Source organism: Struthio camelus, chromosome 10 (genome assembly GCF_040807025.1).
Source record: "Struthio camelus isolate bStrCam1 chromosome 10, bStrCam1.hap1, whole genome shotgun sequence".
Lineage (NCBI taxonomy): Eukaryota > Metazoa > Chordata > Aves > Struthioniformes > Struthionidae > Struthio > Struthio camelus.
Window position 1 is genome coordinate 16,743,362 of NC_090951.1, and position 21,054 is coordinate 16,764,415.

The 21,054-nt window shown below is 53.4% G+C and overlaps 1 protein-coding gene and 1 long non-coding RNA gene across 2 annotated transcripts in view; one reads left to right on the forward strand and one right to left on the reverse strand.

The window, feature by feature from the left end:
- ZNF423 (zinc finger protein 423) overlaps positions 1 to 11,586 on the reverse strand; it is a 221,110-nt gene extending 209,524 nt beyond the window's left edge. Inside the window, exons 1-2 of the mRNA XM_068955862.1 lie at positions 11,275 to 11,586; positions 10,398 to 10,582 (exon numbers count right to left, since the gene is read on the reverse strand). Of these exons, the coding sequence (XP_068811963.1) occupies positions 10,398 to 10,582; positions 11,275 to 11,333 (244 nt within the window). The 5' untranslated portion in view covers positions 11,334 to 11,586. The remainder of the gene's footprint in view (positions 1 to 10,397; positions 10,583 to 11,274) is intronic.
- LOC138068429 (uncharacterized) lies at positions 10,574 to 16,034 on the forward strand. Its single transcript, XR_011143250.1, has 2 exons — positions 10,574 to 11,287; positions 14,311 to 16,034. It is a non-coding gene; the product is annotated as an uncharacterized lncRNA (long non-coding RNA).
- The last annotated feature ends 5,020 nt before the right edge of the window (positions 16,035 to 21,054 follow it).

Sequence of the window (21,054 nt, forward strand, 5' to 3'; positions counted from 1 at the left end):
TTTTGAATACAGACCCACTGGCAAGGAGCAAAAACCACAGCTGAGATTAGAAAAATACAGAGTTGGTCGTTGGGTTAATCCGTAGCGCACGTCCAACACAGCACACACCCCGCTAACAGAGCTCTGCGTGTACACCCCAAACAGCCCCAGAGCTGAAAGGCCGTTTTCTAGGGGTTTTTTTTTATGTTTCCCCCAGGTCTCTGGAGAAGCAGCTCAGGTAGGGGCCGGGAGAGCGGGGACGGGAGCAGCCGCGCACGAGGCACCCGGGCCGTCGCGTCGCCCCACGCTGCTCCGCACCCTCGCCTCCAAGTCCTCCTTTGGAGCCAAATCTAGGTATATTAAGAAGAAGGGGAAAAAAAAAAAACCCAGAACCTCCCATTAGTGCTTACTGAAGAATAAGAACAGAGATTTAAAACCAGTCTGATGAACCAGTTATCAAGCAGAAAAGATAAATTAGGAAAGAAAAAAAACCTTTGAAATTCCTAACAATGGACTTCATGCACGAGCGCTAGCTGAGATTCACTACGAGCGCTGAAGGCACGCATTCCCAGTTTCATTTTAAAATGGCTCATAATACATTGTATTATACTCCTAAACGATGCTCAGCATCGGACTGAAAGTACTTCTTCATATGAAGAAAAAAAAAAAAATAGCGTCAGGGTAACAACTTCCTCATCCAGAGCTGACTTCAGCACTCTGCACAAAGTATCAATTCTAAAAACACACCTTTTTCGCCAGAGAAGCCTAGCATAAAGCAAATAACATGCAATTCACACACACAGCCCTCCTCCTCTCCTTCGCCATCCCAGCATTTTCGACACTCTGCCACATCCCACATGCCCTCTGGGGGAACAGTCTGGTCAGTAAAAGCAAAGAAATTATGAAGGGCAAGGCATGCCATTTTCCTCGAAATAAAGGAGGCCATGAGCAAATTATCGGCCTGAAACGCTTCCACAGCATCCAGCAATAAATAATACAAAAGCTTGGCATTGCTATGCAATCCAGTAAATCTTTACTCATGTGAGTAATCTAATGAAGCAAGAGGAATCTGAGTAACAGCTTGAATAAGTAAATTAGAGTAAAGCTACATTTACCTACCAAGCAAAATAGCCAGAAGGCTGCTGCTTTTTCAGGACTGAAGAAAGGCTCGTGCACCGCAAAAACTTCCTTGCTTTCTGCAGTCTTATCAATAGGGTCTAATAAAAGATGCTAAAGATTCCTCTAGACCTTCTCTTTCATGCATGCGTGCGCAGGCGTCTTTTAGAGTACGTATTTGTGTGTGTGCGCTTACACGGGCGGCGCTGAACACTTTTCCCCGCGGTTAGGTCGCGGCTCCCCGCGAGCCCCAAGCGGAGGCACCAGCCGCCCTCGCAGGCCCAGCGCGGATGCTGCCATGATCGTGAAATATCTGCAGCTTCCAGCACTCGTGGCTGCAGTCACCGCTGTCCTCAAATTTCTCTATGTTAAACATAAACCGGCTGTAACCTAAAGCAGATATACCCCTCCAGGCAGCAAAACGCTGGCACTGACTATTAAGAGCAGAAAAGGTATTTCCTTCAGGTGTTTCACGTTTCTAGCGTCCCCGTGTCTGCTCACCCTTAGTCATGCCCTTCTCCGCAGCTGGCCTGGCTTTTCACGTTGCTTTGCTCTGCCAGGCTGCAAACTGAACGTTAAAGACAAGACAGACGCGGCTCCAGATGCGTTCACACCTCTGCCGAAGGCTGCACCTAATCACCAGGCGCCTTCCACGCTCGTAGGCCAGGAGCGGAGGTCCCAGGCGCGTCTTTCCCCTTATTTTCCCTCCGTCCCCCTCGCCCCGTGCCCAGGCGCTGGGGCCCTCCTCCTATCACGTGTTTTCTCTGCCTCCTTTTACTTTTTTAATCCGGGGGACCAGAGGTTGAAAAGATGCAGGCTCACGGTCAGCTTTGCACAAGCCCGTTTGTACCTGCCTGCTCAAGCGGCCGTTAAACACGCTCCCCGTCGCCCGGCTTTCGCGCGCGGCCGTCCAGCAGCGCCCTCAACCCCGCTTTACCCTCTGCCACCTCAACCCGCCTGGCGCGCCGCTAGGAACTGCGCCGGCAGCGACCAGCGAAGACATCCCACCGGATCTCCTGGCCTCTCCTCTCTCCCAGTCGCAACGCGGACGCTGGGAGGGAGCCCAGTCCCACCCCGGCCCAGCTCAGCGGGAAGCACCACCGCTGGCGACGACGGGCCGGAGGGGAGTCCCCAAGAGCATCAGGAGGTGTCCAGCAGCTTGGGGGCACTGGACTGACACGAAGAGTTTAAACAGCCGAGCCAAGCCCCAGCGACGCCACGGGGGAACCCGGCGTCCCCCGCCGGCCGAGCGGCGGGGCTCGGGCACGCCGGAGGCGGCCAGCGGACGGAGGGATTTAGATGTGGGAGCGAAGGAACTTCGATGAGTCTTGGGCCTGGAGGGGCCAAAAATACCATTTCACGTTTTTTCCACATACACACATGGATAACTTGCCTTTTTGCCCCCCGTGTAGCGTTTTTTTAGTACAAGGAAAGCAGAATTAGGCTATGCTGGAGCAGACGCCCCGGGCCGAGGAGGACCGGACCAGGGCCGGCCTGCAGCGACCTTCCCCTGGAGCAGTTGCGGCAGCGGGGGTGACCGAGCTCGTAGCGGAGGCACGGACGCACCGCCGCTCCCCCTCCGCTTCACCTTGAAAACCCAATGCGTGGTTCGCTTCCCGTAATAAGAACTGCAGATAACTTCTGCCTAAAGAAACAGCAGCTGTTACACCTCAGGAGGAAACCTCAGTTAGGAGGACCCGATCCGAGAAGACCGTAACTGCCAGCGACGCCACGAAGCGAGACAAGCTGGGCCCCGCCAGGGACAGCCCGGCCAGCCCCCGGGCAGGGTGGCTCCGATGACACCGCGGCTGAGATTTTGTAGCCCCCACGCACCTAGGGCAACCGCTGCGCTCTCCTTCGTGGTCTTTCTCCGGGAAAGGAGACGTCCGCCTTCCGCCCGGGCTGCCTCGCGCCCGGCCTGGACGCTCCTCTCCGGTAGCTGCGAGGCTTCTACCGTTTGGTCGGCTCTTGGAAGTCCCGGAGAGCATTCGCCCTCCGCCTGCCACGCGGCACGTCCGATCCCTTTGAAATGGGAAGCTAAAAGCAAGTTGGTAGTTGGTGGCGGCGGCAGCGAGCGAGCGAGCGAGCCCAACGACCATCGACAAGCCTTGAGGCAGGTAATTCCCTTCAACGCGAGACTGGCCAACAACAGTATGTTTTATTTAATTAGGATGAACAGAAGAGATAAACCTCACAGCGGGGCGGGTAATGACAACATTTCAAAAATAATTCATGCCCAGGTAACAAAAGGGCAAAATTCAATTACACAAAAAGCTAAAAAGTTGACTTAACACATCCAAGGGGGAAAAGAAAAAAAATTAATAGTTGCACTGCATATGATTAACAAGTGGCATTTACAAGCTCTGCAAATTGGTCTTTCTGTTGCCTAATCTGCGGATGGAAAGCAAAAGGTTTTCTTCCTAAGCAAATGCAAACAATATAATGAAGCTACTTATCGCTCGGCTCAGGTGGGTATAGCAGGGCTGCACAGAGTAAGTCATAGAGGGGAAAGCTCCTGGCGTACGCCACCGCGCTGCGCCGCGGCCGCCAGCGCGCGCCCCTTTGCTCCCGCGCAGAGGGCAGACCCTTGCCGTGGTCCAAGCTGGTGCCGTCCCCAGCTGCAAACGCCACCGGAGCTATTTTTTACGTTTAATATCTCAGCCGTCGGGCATGCCCTAGAATACAGCGCCTCTGGTAAACCTCCGCACTTCACTGCTGTGCGTATACCTACCCCTACGCGTTGTCAAGGAGATGCAGCACCTAAAACTTCTATTACCTCATTTCTCCAAGAGGACAAGCAAGCAGCTTTTCTGTATTTACTAAAGGACGTCAAAGAAGAAAACATTCAGGAACCCAGCTCAGGGCTCTAAAAGGACGCTGAATAAACGTATGCCAGCCAGGCATCTCCGAGCTAGTCCTCGCTCGACTAAAACACACCCAAAGTCCCCTAATACAGGAATGTTAACGCACGTGCAAAAACCAGATCCTCCCCTCTGCCGTCATTTGTCAGGCAAGATTTAACAGAAGTTGTCTGTAACAGGCTTTATATTGGTAGTATTTCACTACTCCAGGGCATTTACCAGGCTACAGCGGAACCTCACAGGCAGCGTTTTCCAGAGGCTTTTAAGGGGAATACTGATGGAGCGATGAGGGGCTGATGTAGCCATTTTTGTAAGACAGTTCAATTGTTGTGGGTAATTAATAATCCTTTGTTTAACAGAATATTTTAATACATGACGAAATTTATTATCTCTCACAGACTGAAGGCTAATGCATGAGACTAGGAGATATCGTAAAAAAAAAAAAGAAAAAGAAACAGGTGTTTTGCATTTTCCTAATGTTGCGACGTACCAAAACTTTGAGTCTACAAATTGGGGGTGGGGAGGAAGATATAAATGGACTAGTTCTGTAAAAATAACTGACTAAGCAATTAAGAGCATATTTATCAAAATAGAAGTAAATAGAGTACTACAGCATGAGTAAGTATCACCATTCACAGAGCCAGCAGGTGAGCTGGGTTTTTTTTAAAACGTTTACTCCAACAATTGATCATTGGGTGCCACCCCAAGCACTCTGCTCAGTTAATTTAACCGGGCTGCAACCACTTCCACAGGTTTAACATAAACATTAAATTGGCACCAAACAATAGATAAAACCAAGCCAAAGCCCAATCTATGATAAGACAATTTGTGTTTACACAAGCTTACCGCCTCTACAAAACATCATTTTTAAATCCAATTCAGAGGATGGCATGAACATCTGCTTTCACTTCAAGACATTAATTTTCAATTATTGAAGAAAAACAAAATAAATCCTGACAAATTACTGGTAACTGTGGAATCTTTTGTTACCCTATTAGTTTATAACAGTAATTTAGAAATCCTACAATTAACGTCCTAACAAGCGCTCTCTGATTATTTTTTGCATGTGTCATCTGAAGCAATTCAGCAGTGAATGATGCTCTTCAACTTGCACTGATTTTACACAAATATTTCTCAAGAAAAAAAAAATAAGCGTTCTCTGCGAGCCACTACTGCCACACGATATTCTTTTTCGTCAACGACAGTAGACGCAGCATCAGTAAGAACACGAGACTTCCCACTAGTATTTAAGCTGCTTGCGTTACCTTTTGCATCGTTTCAATTTTTGGCCACGTTTATTAGTTAAGTGCGCTAGGACCAATGGGAGCAGACCACAATTAAAAGGTGTTTGCACATAGGCATGAGTTTCAATCCATAAAACCAGTTAAATACCACACAGATCCTGTCCAGGAAAGCATACCAGAGGGAGAAAAAGGAAGGAAAATGGGACTTCTGGAGTTCACGGGAGAACGCCGTTAGGCTCATATTAAAACACACACGCAAAAATTAAAACCGGTAGGCTAATCCCTAAAGGCAAGGCAGGGCATACTGCACGGATTCAAACGTTCTCCTGGCGCCAGCCCCACAGTGAAACACCAACGTCTCCGATTATTCCAAATCCCCCAAAAGCTACACTTGATAAAGAACAATCAAGACTGTAATCTTATTTGATATGAGTTTTATCAATTTCAGCGGCTGCTTTCACTGTATCAATAACATTCCACCGAAACTTGAATGAACTGGAAAATTAAAGGATAATCGCACAAGTCTCTTGCATTTGGCAATTATGATTATACTTGTCAAAATTTAATTTGTAGAATGTACTGTTCCAGTACCTTTAGGTTCCTCGCTATCAACTGGGAAAAAAAGAAAATTATATCTTTAAGACAAGTATGAAAGACATTGTTACTTCCACAGTCAACTCTGTAACTGAGCTCCGACATTGTATAATTGACTTTGCAAGCAGAACAACAGCAATATAACAAAGAAAATGTCAGTGTTTTCACAGCGCTAATCTATAGCACTAGGAGGGCCTCCTGCTGTCAGCCAGAGCTGACAATACAATAGCTTTCAAAGGGATATTACCATCACGCTTTTATTCTTGACATCAATCAAGACAAAGAGAATCCTTTTCACAAGACATTAAAAATCAAACCTTTGCATGAGCAGATAGGTAAAACAGCATTCCTTTAAAGTGGATCATTCATAGCAATCAGCTAATTGGAACCCAGCAAATGGTTGAAGTATTTTTATTTACTTTGCAGATAACGAAGTAGAGAGCCACCTTTCCTCCCCCCACACATTTTTTTTTTTTTTGACTGACACAAATGAGGCAGTTAGGGTGTGAATCAAAAGTTTCTATCAGCATTTTTTGCCCACGGAAAGCAAAAAATATGACAGCAATTCTGCAACTTCAAGTAGGATAACAAATCTAGAGTTAATTAGTGCATTCTTTTGCAAAACAGTTTGATTACCGACTAGCATGTTTATGCACAAAATACCCTTGCAATCTGACAGCAATTTGCAAAACTGTCAAATTCAGCAACCGAAGTGCATCTGATGCTGAAAACCTTGTGCCAACAGGAGCCCAGTCCCCATAAACTGCATTCAAGTAATTCTTCAGTTAAAATGACACAGGATAAACCTATGGCTCTACTACCAGGACTTCAATATTTCATATAATTGGTTCCAAAGCATGCCTAAGCTGTAACGTGATAAGCTACAGTTTTATCTAGGTCTCAACAGAAATCATCAACAATTATCTTTCGCAGGCCCCATAGCAGACTTGGAGCGCAGCATCTCTCCAAAGTTGATAGCACAGAACAAACTTTTAAAGATATTTGTGTTGGCATTACCGCGGATCACTTGTGAGGGAGGGACAGCGTATTTTGATGTTCACAGCTGTATTATGATGAGTCTGATGTTCAAGAACATGTGATTTTAATAACATTGGTGATACAGAGCTCTTCTTCACAGATAACTGTAAAAGCCCTCAACAAATCAAGTGACTGACAGCGTTACAAAAGATGATTCTGTACCAAGGAAAAATTATAGTCATGGTCTTCGGTTATGATGCGTAGTAAAGCTTCAGGATAGACAAGTGTTTTAAACCACAGCTGCTAACACTACATTACCACTGAATCATTTATTTTTTAAGCTAACAAAGACTCAGAATTCCTCTGTCCTGGTTGATCTCCAAAAAAGCTTCATTTAAACCAAGGACAACATCCTCCCCAACCACCAGCTACAAAGGCTGAATTTCTTTGAGTTTGCGCAATCAGACTAACAGTTACCACAAATCAGCGTATTAGCCTGCAAATCATGAATTCCACACGAGGGAAAATTGCCCGGCTACTGGTATAGCTACAGCCGGAGCAGCGACTGCAACTTTCTGCGAGCCTGAACCAGAGCCCTGACAACACAGAGCACGGGTCTACAGGACCTACACGCTTGCTGGCTTCCAGGTTTGTTTTACAATTACTTAATTTTAAATTACGTGGCTCTAACAGTTGTCATCACTTGATACTTCTGTCCAAGTCGGTCGCTTCCTTAATGTCAAAGACAGCATCACTCACAGCTGACATGCAGGCAACTGGCCTTTCACACGCAGAATAGCACCTTTCACCACAGGCTCCAACCGAGGCTATTTTACTGCGTAATCTTTCTCAGTGAGGAAGGATGCACAAATCTCTACAGTGGTTAACAAACACAAAAGCCGCCGCACAAAGTGAAATTAATATATGGAAAAGAGAAAACCTGTGAATTATTTGAAGACCTAAATGCCACGCATATATCCACATAATTCACGCTTGTTTTCTTCTCAGTTGAATTGGGGAACCTGTGACCTCAGAGTGCCTTTATTTATTACATCTCAATTATTTCCATGGAAACATGTACTGTGGCAATCTAGTGGGTTGCCAACTCCCTAGACCACAAAACGTATATGATGGACTTCTTAAAAGCAAAAGATATGGACGAACGTAAGAAAAGGAAGGAATTCCATATCCCGCATACACATACATGAGTTGCCTCCTCTTATCAAAATTTTCACCCAGATTCAGCTCATTCTTTAGACTGCCTGTTAGTCAGTTAATGCTAAGAGGTATAATTTACAGTCAGGTTCTGCTGAAGCTGAAAACACATTTTTTTCTACCTAAGGGCAATAGAAATACTTAGAATCTTTAAAAAACAGGTTTTACCAACCTCATTGTTGCAAAGACATTCTAGATATTTCCACATTACATGGAAAATATTCCTCAGTTATGACTTGCCAGTAAGTTACCTGATTCAATTTATAAAAATGCCATTGTAAATAGTGATCTGTTCTACATTAGAATTAGGGTCAAAATTTCATTATAAAGTATCGATACCTTGCGATAGATACTGCCACCAAAAAAGCAATGAAGTAGGAAACCAGTGACTAATAAATGGTAAATATATAGTTTTATTATATAACAGGGTTTCTATGTTTATTTATTGAGCTTCTAAAGCAAATACCGTTTTCACTGACATAAAACCATTTCCTGAACGCTAAATGTGGTACCTAACCACAGAAAAAATATTTTCAAGCTCCAGAGGCCTGTCCACTAAATGCGAGCGCCTTGTCTGAGGCAAGTCATGACCTGAGGCCTCCATGACTTTTTTCAAACTGTGATCCTTTTAGTTTCAAACAACATAATTCAGAACATCCACTAGAAATAGTTCTAGTTCTGTCCTTTCTTCCTCCTACGGACTGTAACACTTCACACAGCAATCACCGAAGCAGCCCCTTTAAAAGAGCTCGTCCTCGGTGGTGGAGGTTCACAACACCGCACCGCAAAACTGACACCCAGCAGAAAAGCTAAAACGTACTATCCGTCTGGAAATAGATGTTTAAGCTTTTTTGTGTAAAGATGAAGGGCTTACTTTGCGGAAACTTCATAAACATTTGGAGCAAACATTACTTACGTTGTGACCTATTAAATAATGGATATTTCAATACAGCAATACGAAATGGCACCGGATGGGGCTTCGTTTCTTTCTTTTGCTCGTCCGATTAACTGAACGCTAGTTTTGTCTGTCCGCGAGTTATTTAATAATGGATGCTCTCGAGTTTTTGTTTCATCACAAGCATCAAAAGTTACGATCCTTTTGTGCTTCCACAACAAAGCCCCCAGACCACTGAGTTTGCGACTTGTGCTTTGTGCAGAAGACAATAAAATGTTAAGTAAGCCCCACGCTGCCCTCCTAACGGCCAGGAGCGGGAGGGCTCTGAAATCGCTGCCTCCGCGGCCGCGGGAATTCTCCGCGAAGCGGAAGAGCGCGCAGGTCTGGCACCAGGGCGCGCGGCTCCGCGGGGCCTGCCCTCCTGCGCGCTGCCGGCGGCTCTGCTCTCTGGGAGAAAAACACGGGACTTGAACACCTCCTCACTGTAAACGTTTCAGTAGTTGCTATCCCCTACAGAAGATGCATGAGTTTATTTGTAAAGTTTAATGTTTAACCTGCATTAACGCAGTCCCTTCCTAAACTCCGCTGCTGTTCCTTCAATGCCAAGCATTTTACGCGCTTCAAGTTTGCAACCCTACAGATGCTCCCTAAGTCAAGGAACTGACTCTAATTCTTCCCTTCTTTCATCACTGTTCTGCATCTTGGACAGCAGGAGGAAGCAGATGAAACAAGCGGTATTGCCAATGATAAAGAAACACTAATTTCAGCCACCAGCTACAACGCTGTTTTTCCTCAGTTCCACCTTATTAAACCACAGCAACCCGCAGATTTCACGAACGAGAGATTCGGCGGGCCGCGCCGCCCGCCCAGGCAGCGCAAACGGCCCGGCTCCCGGCTCCCGGCGCCCGGCTCCTCCCGCCTCGGCCACAGCCCGCTGCTGCGCGTCGCCCCAGCCCCAGCCCCAGCCCCGCCGCCCCTCTCCCGCTCCGCGCCCGCCCCGGCCACCGCGCCGGCCGCGTCCTCCGCTCTGACATCACCGCCCGTGACATCAGAGCGCCCGATGAGCTCACGCCCTGGCGCCGCCGCCGCCCCGCACATGCCGTCGAGGCCGCCCCGCCGGGCCGGGCCGGGCCGGGCCGGGCCGAGTCGGGCCGGGCCGCGGGGCAGCGCCGGCCGCCATTACAGGCGGGAGGGCGGCCGGAGCGGGGCCGGGCCGGGCCGCAGCGCCGCTCCCGACGGCGGCGACCGGGCAAGGCCGGGGGGTGGGGGGCGGCGAAGCCCCCAAAATGGATGCGGCCGGACGGGCTCCCCCCGGCCCGCGCGGCGGCGGCGGCGGCGGCGGGGCCGGTGGCGGGGGCGGCGGCGGCCCCGTCGGGGGGGATTCGCAATCCCCGCCAAGCCGCGCCCGGCCCTGATTGGTCACGCGGCGGCGGCGGCGGCGGCTCCCGCGCCCCTTCCCGGGGCCGCGGCGGCGGCGGGGCCGCGGGCAGCGCGGCGCGGCCGGCGGGCTCTTACCTTTCACCGAGCGGGGCTTGGCTTGCTTCCTCCTTGACATGTCCTCGTCCTCCTCCTGGCCGCCTCGTCCTCCCCTGCCTGCTCCCCCTTTGCCCACTCGAAACTTTGCTCGGCTCTGCGAGGCGAAGCGGCGGCCGCGGCGGCAGCAGCAGCAGGATCGATTATTTGATTTCTCACTTCTTTGCCTGTTGCAATGCGGCAAGTTCAACTCCTCTTTCCACCCTCCTCGGGCACCCCGAGGTTCTCCCCCCCCCGGGGGAAAAAAAAAAATCACAGGCGCAACAGTTGCAGTTTCTTCCTCCCCCCTCCTTTGTTTTTTTCCCCCTTCAGCGTGCAAATACCAGGAGCAGGAGCCGAGCCCCCTCCGAGCCTGCCCGCACCCCCACCCGGCTTTTTGTTCTCTTTAAAGTTTGCAGGCGCCCTGCAGTTCTTAGTCCGGTTCCGACTTTCACAATAACGAAAAAAAAAAAATCTGCACGGAGCGAGCGGGGCTCCCTGTATTTTGGGGTGAGGGAGGGCGCGTGAGGAAAATCAGTGCCTAAAAATAAGAAACCACCACCACAACAAAAACAACGCGAGGCGCTCGGGGGGGGGGGGTGCAAGCTCGTTGCGATTTTTCCCAGTCCTCCCCCGACTCCAGCCGGCCCCCTCCCTCTCTGCCTCTCCCTCTCTGTTTCCTCCCCGTCCTCGCAGCCCGGCGGCGACGAGTCCTTTTTTTAATTCTCGTTTTGCGGGGCGAGGAGCCGGGCGCTCGCCCCCGCCGCCTCCCGGCCCGGCGAGGAGCTAATGCCGCCGGCAGGCTGCCGCCTCCCCTCCGCCTGGCCGCCGCCGTCCGCGCCTCTCGCCGCCGCCGCCGCCTTCCCCGGCACGAACGCACTTCGCAAAACACGGTAAGTGCTTCTTTGCATCGATGCCGGGGCCGCTAGCTGCCTCCATGTGTTATTCGCTGGAAGGTGGCACTGCTCCTGCCTTCATTGCTGCTGCTGCTGCCGCGGCTGCCCTGGGTTTTTATTTTCTTTAGCTCTCGCCAGCCTCCCTCTCTTTTCTTTGTCCTGGCTCCTTTTCCTCCTCCTGATCTTGCTGCTGGGGCTGCAGTGCAGACACACATAATAAAGCCAGGCTTGGCTGGAAATGTAGCTGAGTCCCAGCAGGAGGATGTGAGGAGTGGAGTCCCGGCGGGGGAGCGCTCTGATCCCGTAGGGAGCCCCGCGCAGCCTGGGCTGATCAGACGGAGAGAGAGCCAACAGCACCGAGCCATGGACGGCCCGGGAAATACAGCCCGGCCGCTCGCAAAACGCGGACGCGCCGCCGCCGCGCCGCCGCCGCCGCCCGCCGCGGACCGGACTCCGCCGCCGCCGCCGCCGCCGCCCGCCCCGCCCGCGCAGCCCCCGCCGCGCCCCGGCCCGGGACACACGGACACCCGCTGCCACCGCCCCGCAGCGCCGAGGACTTTTCCTTTATGCGCTTACACACACACACACATATAGGTAGATAGGTATATATGCATATACCCACGCCCCCCTCCTGGCCGCTCCAGTTGTGGAGATCAGCGGAGGATTTGGCCTCCTTCAGTATCGCCAAGTTTAGCGGCAGCGAGAACGCCTCTCTGCCCCGCTGGTTTCTTCTGGAACAATCCTAAACGCTCTGGACTCGTGCTGCGACAGAGCGCTCGACGCCCGCTTGCCGCTGCAGTTGCTCAAGGTGAACGCTCTCCGCAAGCTGCTGCTCCCCCTTAAACGGGGCTCGGTTGTTCCAAACGAGCGTCGCTGCTCTGCAGCAGCAGGACGCTTGTAACGCCTGGTTTACCCCATCCTGAGCACCACGCGAGGAGCTGCCTTTCCAGGCGTCCTCTCCTGCTCGCGATGGACTCGTGCCATCGGTGAAGGCGGCCTGATGGTACATCTGGACACCAAACAGGAAACCTCTTCCGAGGCATGAAACCCTTTTTTGCAGCTACCCTGACCACAGCAGCAGGGGAGGCCCGGCCCAGGCAGTTGGCTCTCCGGCGGCCCCGAGCAGGGCCACCGGGCGCCGCGGGGGCTCGGCTGGCGCCTCCCCACGCGCGCTGCTTCCCTGGTCACAGCTTCCACCTGGGAAACATCTTCAGCTTTCTCCTTCCGCGCTAAAAAGCCCCCAAAACTCAGGAATGGCTTCATCATTTACTCAAGCGGATATAACGAAGGTATTTTTTAAGGCAGCGGCTAATTGAGTGGATGTTGAGCGGTGATTTCTGCCTCCTTAAGGCTTGACAGAAACTGCTGGGGTTATTAATGCCATAGTAAAGGTTTACAGGTCCCTCCTACTGTATTGCTCCAGATTACCACCACAGACGGACATGCAGTAAAAAATGTTCCCTATAACATTGCTGTAATCAAGGTATACTTCCTCTACATCACTGTGCTGAGTGTCGAGTTGTGGGTTCAGAAAGACTAACCTGGGACAAAGACGGATTTTTGAAGAGTCCGTAGCCCCAGTTCTGATCCCCCTGGAAAACGGGGATCGCTCGAGTCAGTGGCGATTCCCTGGCAATTCGCCATCACAAAAGCTGGTACCAGTTTCTGTGAAGGCATAAGCAGAGCTGAAAGAAAGAATTATTGTCATATTTATATATTGGAAAACGCAACGGGAATAGTTTGTAAATTTGGTCATCCTGACCCTCAGTTCATAGCCGTTTGGCATCAGAGCTGGATCAGGAACTGAAATACTTCTGTATCCTCGTCTTATTGGAGAGTCTTAATCCCCAGGCTATCAAATTGTTTCTGTTCTCTCACTGGCCCAATGAATATTTAATTATTCTTACAAAGCAGAGCAGCTTCAGCAGGACAGATTCTCATCCCAGAATCTGCCAGCGGTTGGGCGCTCCCCGAGGAGTTCGGAGACCCAAATTCAAATCCCTGGGCAATCAGGCAAAGAGGGGGGTTCAACCTTAGTTTTACACATTCCACTTGGCAAATAATTCCCAACTCCCTTTGCCATCTAGCCCTCTGCTTCCAAATTTTTTATTGCTTTTTTAAAAATAACTTTAAATGCCCCAATTAAAATGAAACATTTCTACAACTTTTTCCTCCCCCCCCCCATTCACTGAGAAATCTATACATTTTCATTTTAAGGGAATACAAAGAGAATTTTTTTTTTCTTTTTTTCCTGCTGGGTTGCCAATGAGAACATTTATTTGCAAACCCACCCCTGGTTCAGAGCAGCTGCTGGCAGGGTGAGGAGCCCTGGTCAGAGCATCCCAACCCGCTCCGCGCCAACCGGTCGGAGTCGCTCTCAGGGCTGCTGTCGAAGAAGCAGCACCCTTGACCCTGCCCCTTCATCTGCTAAGATCTGATGAAAAATACCCAAGCTATATCTAGAGATAATGAAATTAAAAAAAAGACATATACATAAATCTGTCTTTAAGTCTAGCGCACACACGTATAATTATTAATTCATCCCCCTCTATTGTCTTCAAAGCTAGAAATACACAGATTTCCTCCAGGCCCTGCTCTGTAAATAACAGCACGTCTGTCTCCGCTGGGCAGTTTTTGAGCACGCGCCTACCCGCTTTGCTGTGTCGCAGCACGGCGCCCGTGCAGTTCCCGGAGAAAGCGGCGCAGGCAGTCGCTGTGGTTTCCCGAGCCTCCGGCCGGGCCGCCGCGCTCGGGCCGAGCGGCCGCCGCCGCGCTCGCACCGCGTGCCCCCGGCAGCGCCGAGGTCACCCGGGGCCGGGAACCGCCGCGGCCCGAAGAGACGCCTTCAAGGAGCGCTAATAACAAGGGGAGACGTCGCAGACGTTGTTAAAATATTTAAGGCCAATGACACTAGTCTGTGCGCTAATTTAATAAAAATACATTTAATAATTTAACTGTAGCAATGTGAGAATGGAAGAAAAGTACATTTTGAACCTATGATCAGTCTTGCTTCCTCACAGATGCCGTTCCTCCTCACAAGCCGGGGAGCTTTGCTACGAGTCCGAAGCCGAGAGCGCTGAGGCACAGAAACGCCTGTTCCCATGAAAGGGCCGCGAGCGTTTCTGCAGTTCCCAGTGCCGCCGGTGCCGATTCAGGTCGCCGTCGGGGTTTGGGTGCCGCGTTCTCCGCTCACGGTCCCGTCGGCGCTGCTCTCGCCCAGCCGCCCGCCCTTCGCCCGGGGGAAAATTCATACGTGCGTTGGCTTTTCAGGCAGCCTCACCTCGGGTCATGACTTTGGGGGGTGTGTTTTTTTTTTTTTTTTTGCTCTCTCTATATGTAACCAAAGTTTAAAGTATTTCAAAATCGGTTTGAAATTATAAGTTATATAAAAATAGCGCAGTTAGGAAAAAGCAAAAATAAAATCCTCATTAACAGTGGGGTTTTCGGAGAGGCCCGAAGGAGTTTGGTGCCCAGTGGCGCAAGGCTACGTCGAGAAATCCCGCCTCAGTTAAGATTTAAACTTCCTGAAGTCGAACCGAGGAGCGGTGGCCACCAGGGAAAGGCCTGGCCTGGTGAACGCCGAACGACCAGGCAGCACAGAGGCGACAATCTCCACTGCGGAACAGTAATCCAGCAACTGTAATCACCCTGAATTAAAGAATATATGACACACGCAGGCCTAATTATGCAACGCACCGTAACGTCCAAGAGGAACGTGGCAAAACGCTAACTCCACAGGCAAAGGCAGGCGGCACGGCACGGTCGATGAGGGTTTGGGCAGGGAAAGAGGCCGAGCAGACCCGGAACCGTTACCCGAACGAGGGCCCCAGAACGTCACCCGGCTCTCCGTGCGGGCGTGAAACAGCCGGGCCAACACCCGAGCCGTCGCGAGCTGCGGAGCAACACCGGCGCACGCGGGAAGCTGCTAAAGGACGGGACTGTTTATTGAGAAGGGAGAAGGTTTCCCAAGCACGGCGCGCAAGGCACTCGGTCAGCCGAGTCGCACGTCACGGCGGATACGGTTGCATCCGTGGCGCGTCCGAGAGGCAGGAGCGCGGCGCGGCCACGCGAAGTTCGCGCCCTGCCAGGTTACTGTAAGGAAGAGTCACCGAGTTACCCAAGAGCACTGCAAGGCAAAGGGAAAGTTGCACCGAGACACGTATTTCACTCTCTGCAGAAGGAGGAGCCCATCCCAAGCGGGGGAGCAGCGCTCAGCCGGACGCTGGTATCCTGCTCGCACAGCTCTAGGAAGCTTGGGGATAGCATTTATTTCCATCAATCGTTTTTCCGTGCATTAAAAAAAGACGTAAAATAGTCTGAAATCAAGACAGAGGTGCAGTTAGCAACTCTTTGAGAAATACTGTCATACAGTGCAGCTGAATTTAGCTGAAATACCACAAAAACCCATCTGCAGAGGAACCACAACCTCCCCCTCACGCAGTTACGGGAGAACAATCATTACCGATAGCCGGGCTGCAGGCGCTGGTCATGCAGTACCCCGCAAGCACCAACAGATATCCTTCCCTTCGCATGCTTTACTGAGAAAAGTATTCATTTTGGTTTCTTTTCCAATTACATGCCCCAGGACAGGGTGTGGGACTCGGGCAGAGCATCTGCACTTCATGATGAATCGCCTTTAGGACTAAGTTTTCCATACTACACATTTGTTTTCTGAAGGTTCCTGTAAAGATAACTTACAGTGTTGTCATGTTACTAATAACTTACAATATTTAAGAGAAAAACATACCATTTTTTCATATTTTTCTCAGCGCTCAGAGAAAGCATCTCTCTGTGAGCTACTTCTTTGGGGGTTCCTTTCGTTTGCGCTGGACTTGGACAGAGGTCCTTCTCGAAGGACTCGTCTCCAGGAGTTAAAACGGTGCTCTCGATCGGCGTGAGCTCAGGCCAGGCACAGCGCGGAGGAGCTGGCGGCCCGAGCCCCGGCGGAGGCTGCCTGGAGCACGACACCCCACCGGCCGCCGCGGCCGCCTCCTCGCCTCCTCTGCGGCCCCGGCGCAAACCAACCAGCTCGACTAAGCCGAGACGAGGAACGTTCTTCAGTGACCCTCCAGCAGCAGCAGCTCCGCGAGCGGCGCCGCGCCGTGCAGCCCCAAAGCGGGAGCAACCTGTAGGGCTGTTCGCAAGTCAAACCGGAAGAGTAATCCTCGGGCGCGTTTCCAGGGCTGCTAGCTCTAGCCCGCTGTCCTCTACCGCGGTTTCGATGTCTCCCACCTGCAGGGCGCACCCGGGCGGAGGCATCATGTCGGACCCGGCGGCCGGAGGACGACCGGCCGACCTGCTGCTGTCACCCTCTCTTCCAGCTCCGTCTTGCTGCACCAAAGAAAAGAAAACCGAAACACGAATCAAGTCCCATCCTACCAAATTAATAGTTTCTACCCGCTTCTCTTCTGCGCCTGCCTTCCCGCTGCAGTAGCGCAGAAGGACGCGGCGCGCTGTGCCGTGCCCCGCGGCGCCATCGGCAGGCCCTGGGCAACTCCAAAACAGGTGTTTCAAAGGAAGCCGCTTCTTTAATATTAAAGGTATTTATGGTGCCCCCCTCTGAGCTGCTGGGGTGGCCTGAAAGAGCTGGGGGTCGGGAGCAGGTGGCAATGCCAGAACATCCACGTGTTATTCTCGGGTTTTTGTATTGTCCTTGTGGAAGAGCTCTGCAGAACTCAGTAGGAAATTACCATCTCCTTACTATCAGATAACGTGCAGCGACTCCAAAAACCCTGAGAAAAGATCTCGTTCTCTGTTAAATTCAGTACGTTTTTCAAGTAGTTTCTACACAATCTCATCACACTTTCACGCATCTCTCTTGCTTTCTTCCCGTTTGACCCCCACAGATTTTTTTTTTGAAGGGCCATGGTATTGTTCCCTATTACAAGGCCCACTGATGTCCTGCTTAAAATCCCAGGACTGGCAGCATTTATTCGTCTCTTACCGGGATCCCTCTCCGTCTGTCACGCGACAAGGCGTACGGGCAGCCAGGCAAAATGGGAGAGGCCAGAGGACTGTAAGAGCGATGGGCTTCTTTGTACTTATTTGTAGGTCTTTTTTTTTTTAATCCTAAGGCACGTTTTTAAATGCCGCAGTGCAATTTCTCAAACCACAGAAAGCAACGCCCTTGTAAGAACTGACCTGCCGCCTGTTCCTACGCGGTTCAGTCGCTGCTCTGCCGAGCGCCGCCGTCGCAGCCGGCCAGAGGCGCTGGGACCGCCGCGCCGCGGCCACGCGCGGGAACCCCGGCAGGCGGCGAAGCACAAGGGCGCCAGGCTCGCCGTCCGTCCGTCCGTCCAGGAAGGGGCTCGGGGCGACTCGCAGGGGTGGAGAAAGGTGCATCCCCGTGCAGACCACCACGGGAGAAAGCAGCGAGCGTTTCCGAGTCGCAACCCCGGATGCTGGGGGCCCGGGACTCCCCGGCGCCGCTCGCGGGACGGAGAGGCACGGGGGAAGCGGGTGGGCGGCCGAGCCGGAGCAGGGCGGGAGAGGAGACCCGGCAGCAGCAGTGGGCAGACCCCAGCTGGGGGGGGACAGGGGGGGACAACGAGCCTTGCTTAAATCAGTTTTACACCATTCGGACCGGCTGATTTGAACGAGCTGCTCTGACTTCTGCCCGTTTCAGGGAGGCTGGAAGCGGTCCCCCCTCAGAGCAAACCCCGTTTTATTCTGACTGCAGACGGGAGCCTAACGTTTGGTTTTAAATAGCACGCTGGCTTTTACGTTAAAAACCAACATTGCGAACGCAGCCTTAGTGGGAGCAGGCGAGCGCGAGGCAGGGGCCGCGCGGTCCCCCTCTTCGGACCCAGAAGGACCCGGGAAGGCACAGCCCTTTTCAATGGCTCCGTGCCCTCCCCGAACAGCCTCGCCTGCACACACACACCCCCCCCCCGCAACTCTGGCGTTTTTTTAAGCTGCTTAATGCCGCCGGTCGGGCCGCGGGAGCCGGAGAGCTGCCCTGCTGCGCTGCCCCCGCTCCCGGCCCTGGGCACAGCTCAGCCTCCCACCCGGCGCTCGGACCGCCGCTCTCCTACGACGCTGCTCTGCTGGCCAAGGCTTTGCGCCGGCATCGCTCCGGCGCGCGGCTTTGCCGGGGACGCGGCGCCGGCTCCCCGCGCGCTCGGGCGCCGCCGCTGCCGCACGCAGCTATTCGCGTTTCGCATAGCGTGAGGCTCAGGCCTAACGTTAACGGAGCCGTGCTAATTAAGATTGTTCCGGTTTCATGTCGAATGGGATGTTTTACTGCACGTGAGTGCTGCTCCTCGATATGAAGAGAACGTTAATCAAACAGCAAAGAAGATACAATAGCCGTATACATTAAATATCTAGTTACAGCGTGATAAATAATTAATAAAGTGAATCTACGCTGCCGTACTCTGCGCAAGCCCTACCCTTCGAACAATCAATAGCAACAAGCTGTAGCGTTTGTACCGGGCTCCACTTCTTCAGAGCGCTCTGTGGCCGCTGATGGGGCGGGAGCGAAGCCCCCGCGACGCAGCGCGTGCCGCCGAGCCCGGCCGGCCCTTCAGACGCCGCCGCGGGCTCTGCCGCGGTGCCTGGCGCGCGCCGGCCGGCCGGGCAGCCTGCGCTGGCGCTGCGAGCGACGGGCGTTCCCCTCTCGGCTCCTACCGACTTGCCGAGGAAACGGATTCCCAGCCAGTTCAGGCCTTTTCTAAACCTCAGCCGTAACGTTTTCGCCCGCCCGCCCGCCTTCACGAAACTGCCCCGAAACGTCTTGGGGGTCTGCCCCGCTGACGGCTTCGAAACGCAGACGGGCAGGCGGGGAAGGCGGCTGCAGAGTCCCGCGCGCTCCCCAGCCCTTTCGCCGCTCTTGGCTGGCGGCGCGGAGGCAGGAGCGGAGACGGCGCCTGCTACGCGGGGCTCGGGCCGCGCCGGCAGGCGAGGCGGCGCGATCCCCCTGCTGCCGCGCTGCCCCGGCAGGCCGCCCGCGTGCCACGCTGCCCCGACCAGCCCGGGAGCCCCGAGGGGGAAGAAAAATCACCTGAAAATTACGGAGAAGGCTTGGGCGCTGGCAGAAACCAAGAAGTGGAAAAGCACGTCCCGCTGGCCAGGAATTAGTCGTTAGACATTTTAGGAGCAACTAAAGCTGGCGTTTTGCGGGGCTCTAGTCCGTTGCTTTTGCGCAGATCGCGCGCGCGTCCTCTGCTGCGGACCGCACAGCCACAAACGCGAACCGAGAGGGACCTGGAAAGACAAATCCCGCTGAAGAGGGCAGGTGCGCGCTGCAGGAACGCGAGAGTCCGTGATCTCTGTTATTCCTTCGCTTAAGGCCACCTAGCAACCGCGCACAGGTTAATCCTCCGCAGACCGAACGGACAGCGTCAGCCAACAGCAAAACGAAACATCCCCGGCGGAAAAAAATCGGAACAAGAATCACCCATTTGGGAGAGGTGGTAGGAACAGGCAACAACAAATAAGGAAAAGGCAGACATGCCGCTCCTGAAAAAGGAAGATTTCCCGGTAAACGGAGTTATTGTCCGCCTTGTTATTACAAACACAACAAGAGGACCTCCGCTGCCCAAGGCCCCCGCGCCGCGGCTGCCGGCCCCGAGCACACGCGCTGCCAGCAGCGACGCTGTTAACAAAACGGTGGCCGGGCGGCAGCTGCCTCCGGCTGAACCCGAGCCCGGGGCGGGTGGCAGACAGCAGCCGCGCAGCCGTTTCGCCCTGATCAGGAGCCGGTCTCTGCCGGCGTCGTGTAAGTCTCGGTACGACGGCAGCAGCAGGGCGGGCTTCCTTGGAGCCGTTCACAAGTCCTTGCAGGCTGCCATTACGCTTCACCTTTTTAATGCTTTATGTATTACAGCTTTATTTTCACCTCAGGCTGTGATCCTAAGCTTCCTCACCGCCTTATCTACAACTCGTATTTCAAAGCCTACTTTTCCTGCCCCCAAACGTGGAATAAAACAGCTGGCAAAACCGGCTGCAAGGTCTGTGTTTTTACAGCCTTTCTTCCCGGGCGCCGCGCCGCACGGAGCCAGGAGAGGCTCCTGACCCGGCGCAGCCCCCTGCCCGACGATGCAGGGGACCGGTCTGGGAGCGAGGCATGCCCGCACCCGGAGCCCAGCGCCCACGCCAGCCTGGGAGGCCCCGCGGCCGGCCGGCCGCGCGTCAGCCCCTGCGCCTGGCCCGTCCTGGTGGCTGCGTCCCGCGCTGGAGCCAACGGGGCACCAGGGATGACGAGGCTTTAAGGACAGATGTAAGAGTTTAAGACGCCGTCTCCCTTTCAACGGCGTATTCGGGCAGAGCAGGCTCCTGCAGCTGCGCAGGCAGCCCCGAGCGGGCAGAGGTCGCCCCGAAGCGCGGCGTCTCCGGTCTCGGCACCCGCTCTTTTTGCACGGCTATCCGGCAGGGCACAAAGCCAAGGCAGGCAGACGTCCTCGGCCGCTGGAAAGGAGGCCGGGACCGCTGGCCGGAAGAGCTCTGCGTGCTGCAAACCGCCCCGTTGTTTGCTGCTCAGGCGGACGTCCGGTGGGGCAGGGGTCTAACGGCAGAGCCCACACGGGCTGCCTTCAAACCTCCTGGCCTGCATCGCCCTCTTCTTCGCTCCCGGCCAGGCGCGAGCAGCCCTGCGGCTACGCGTGCTGCCCGTGTGGCGGGATCTTGATTTTACCATCAGGTCCGTGGTTCAGCACTGCAGAGCGAGGGCCTGAAAGCTCAGCGAGGAACGTCTGTCTCCGAAGGGAAGGTGCCTCGCACAGCTCCCTCTCCCCCGCGCCCGGCGCGCCCGGGCCCCCACCTCC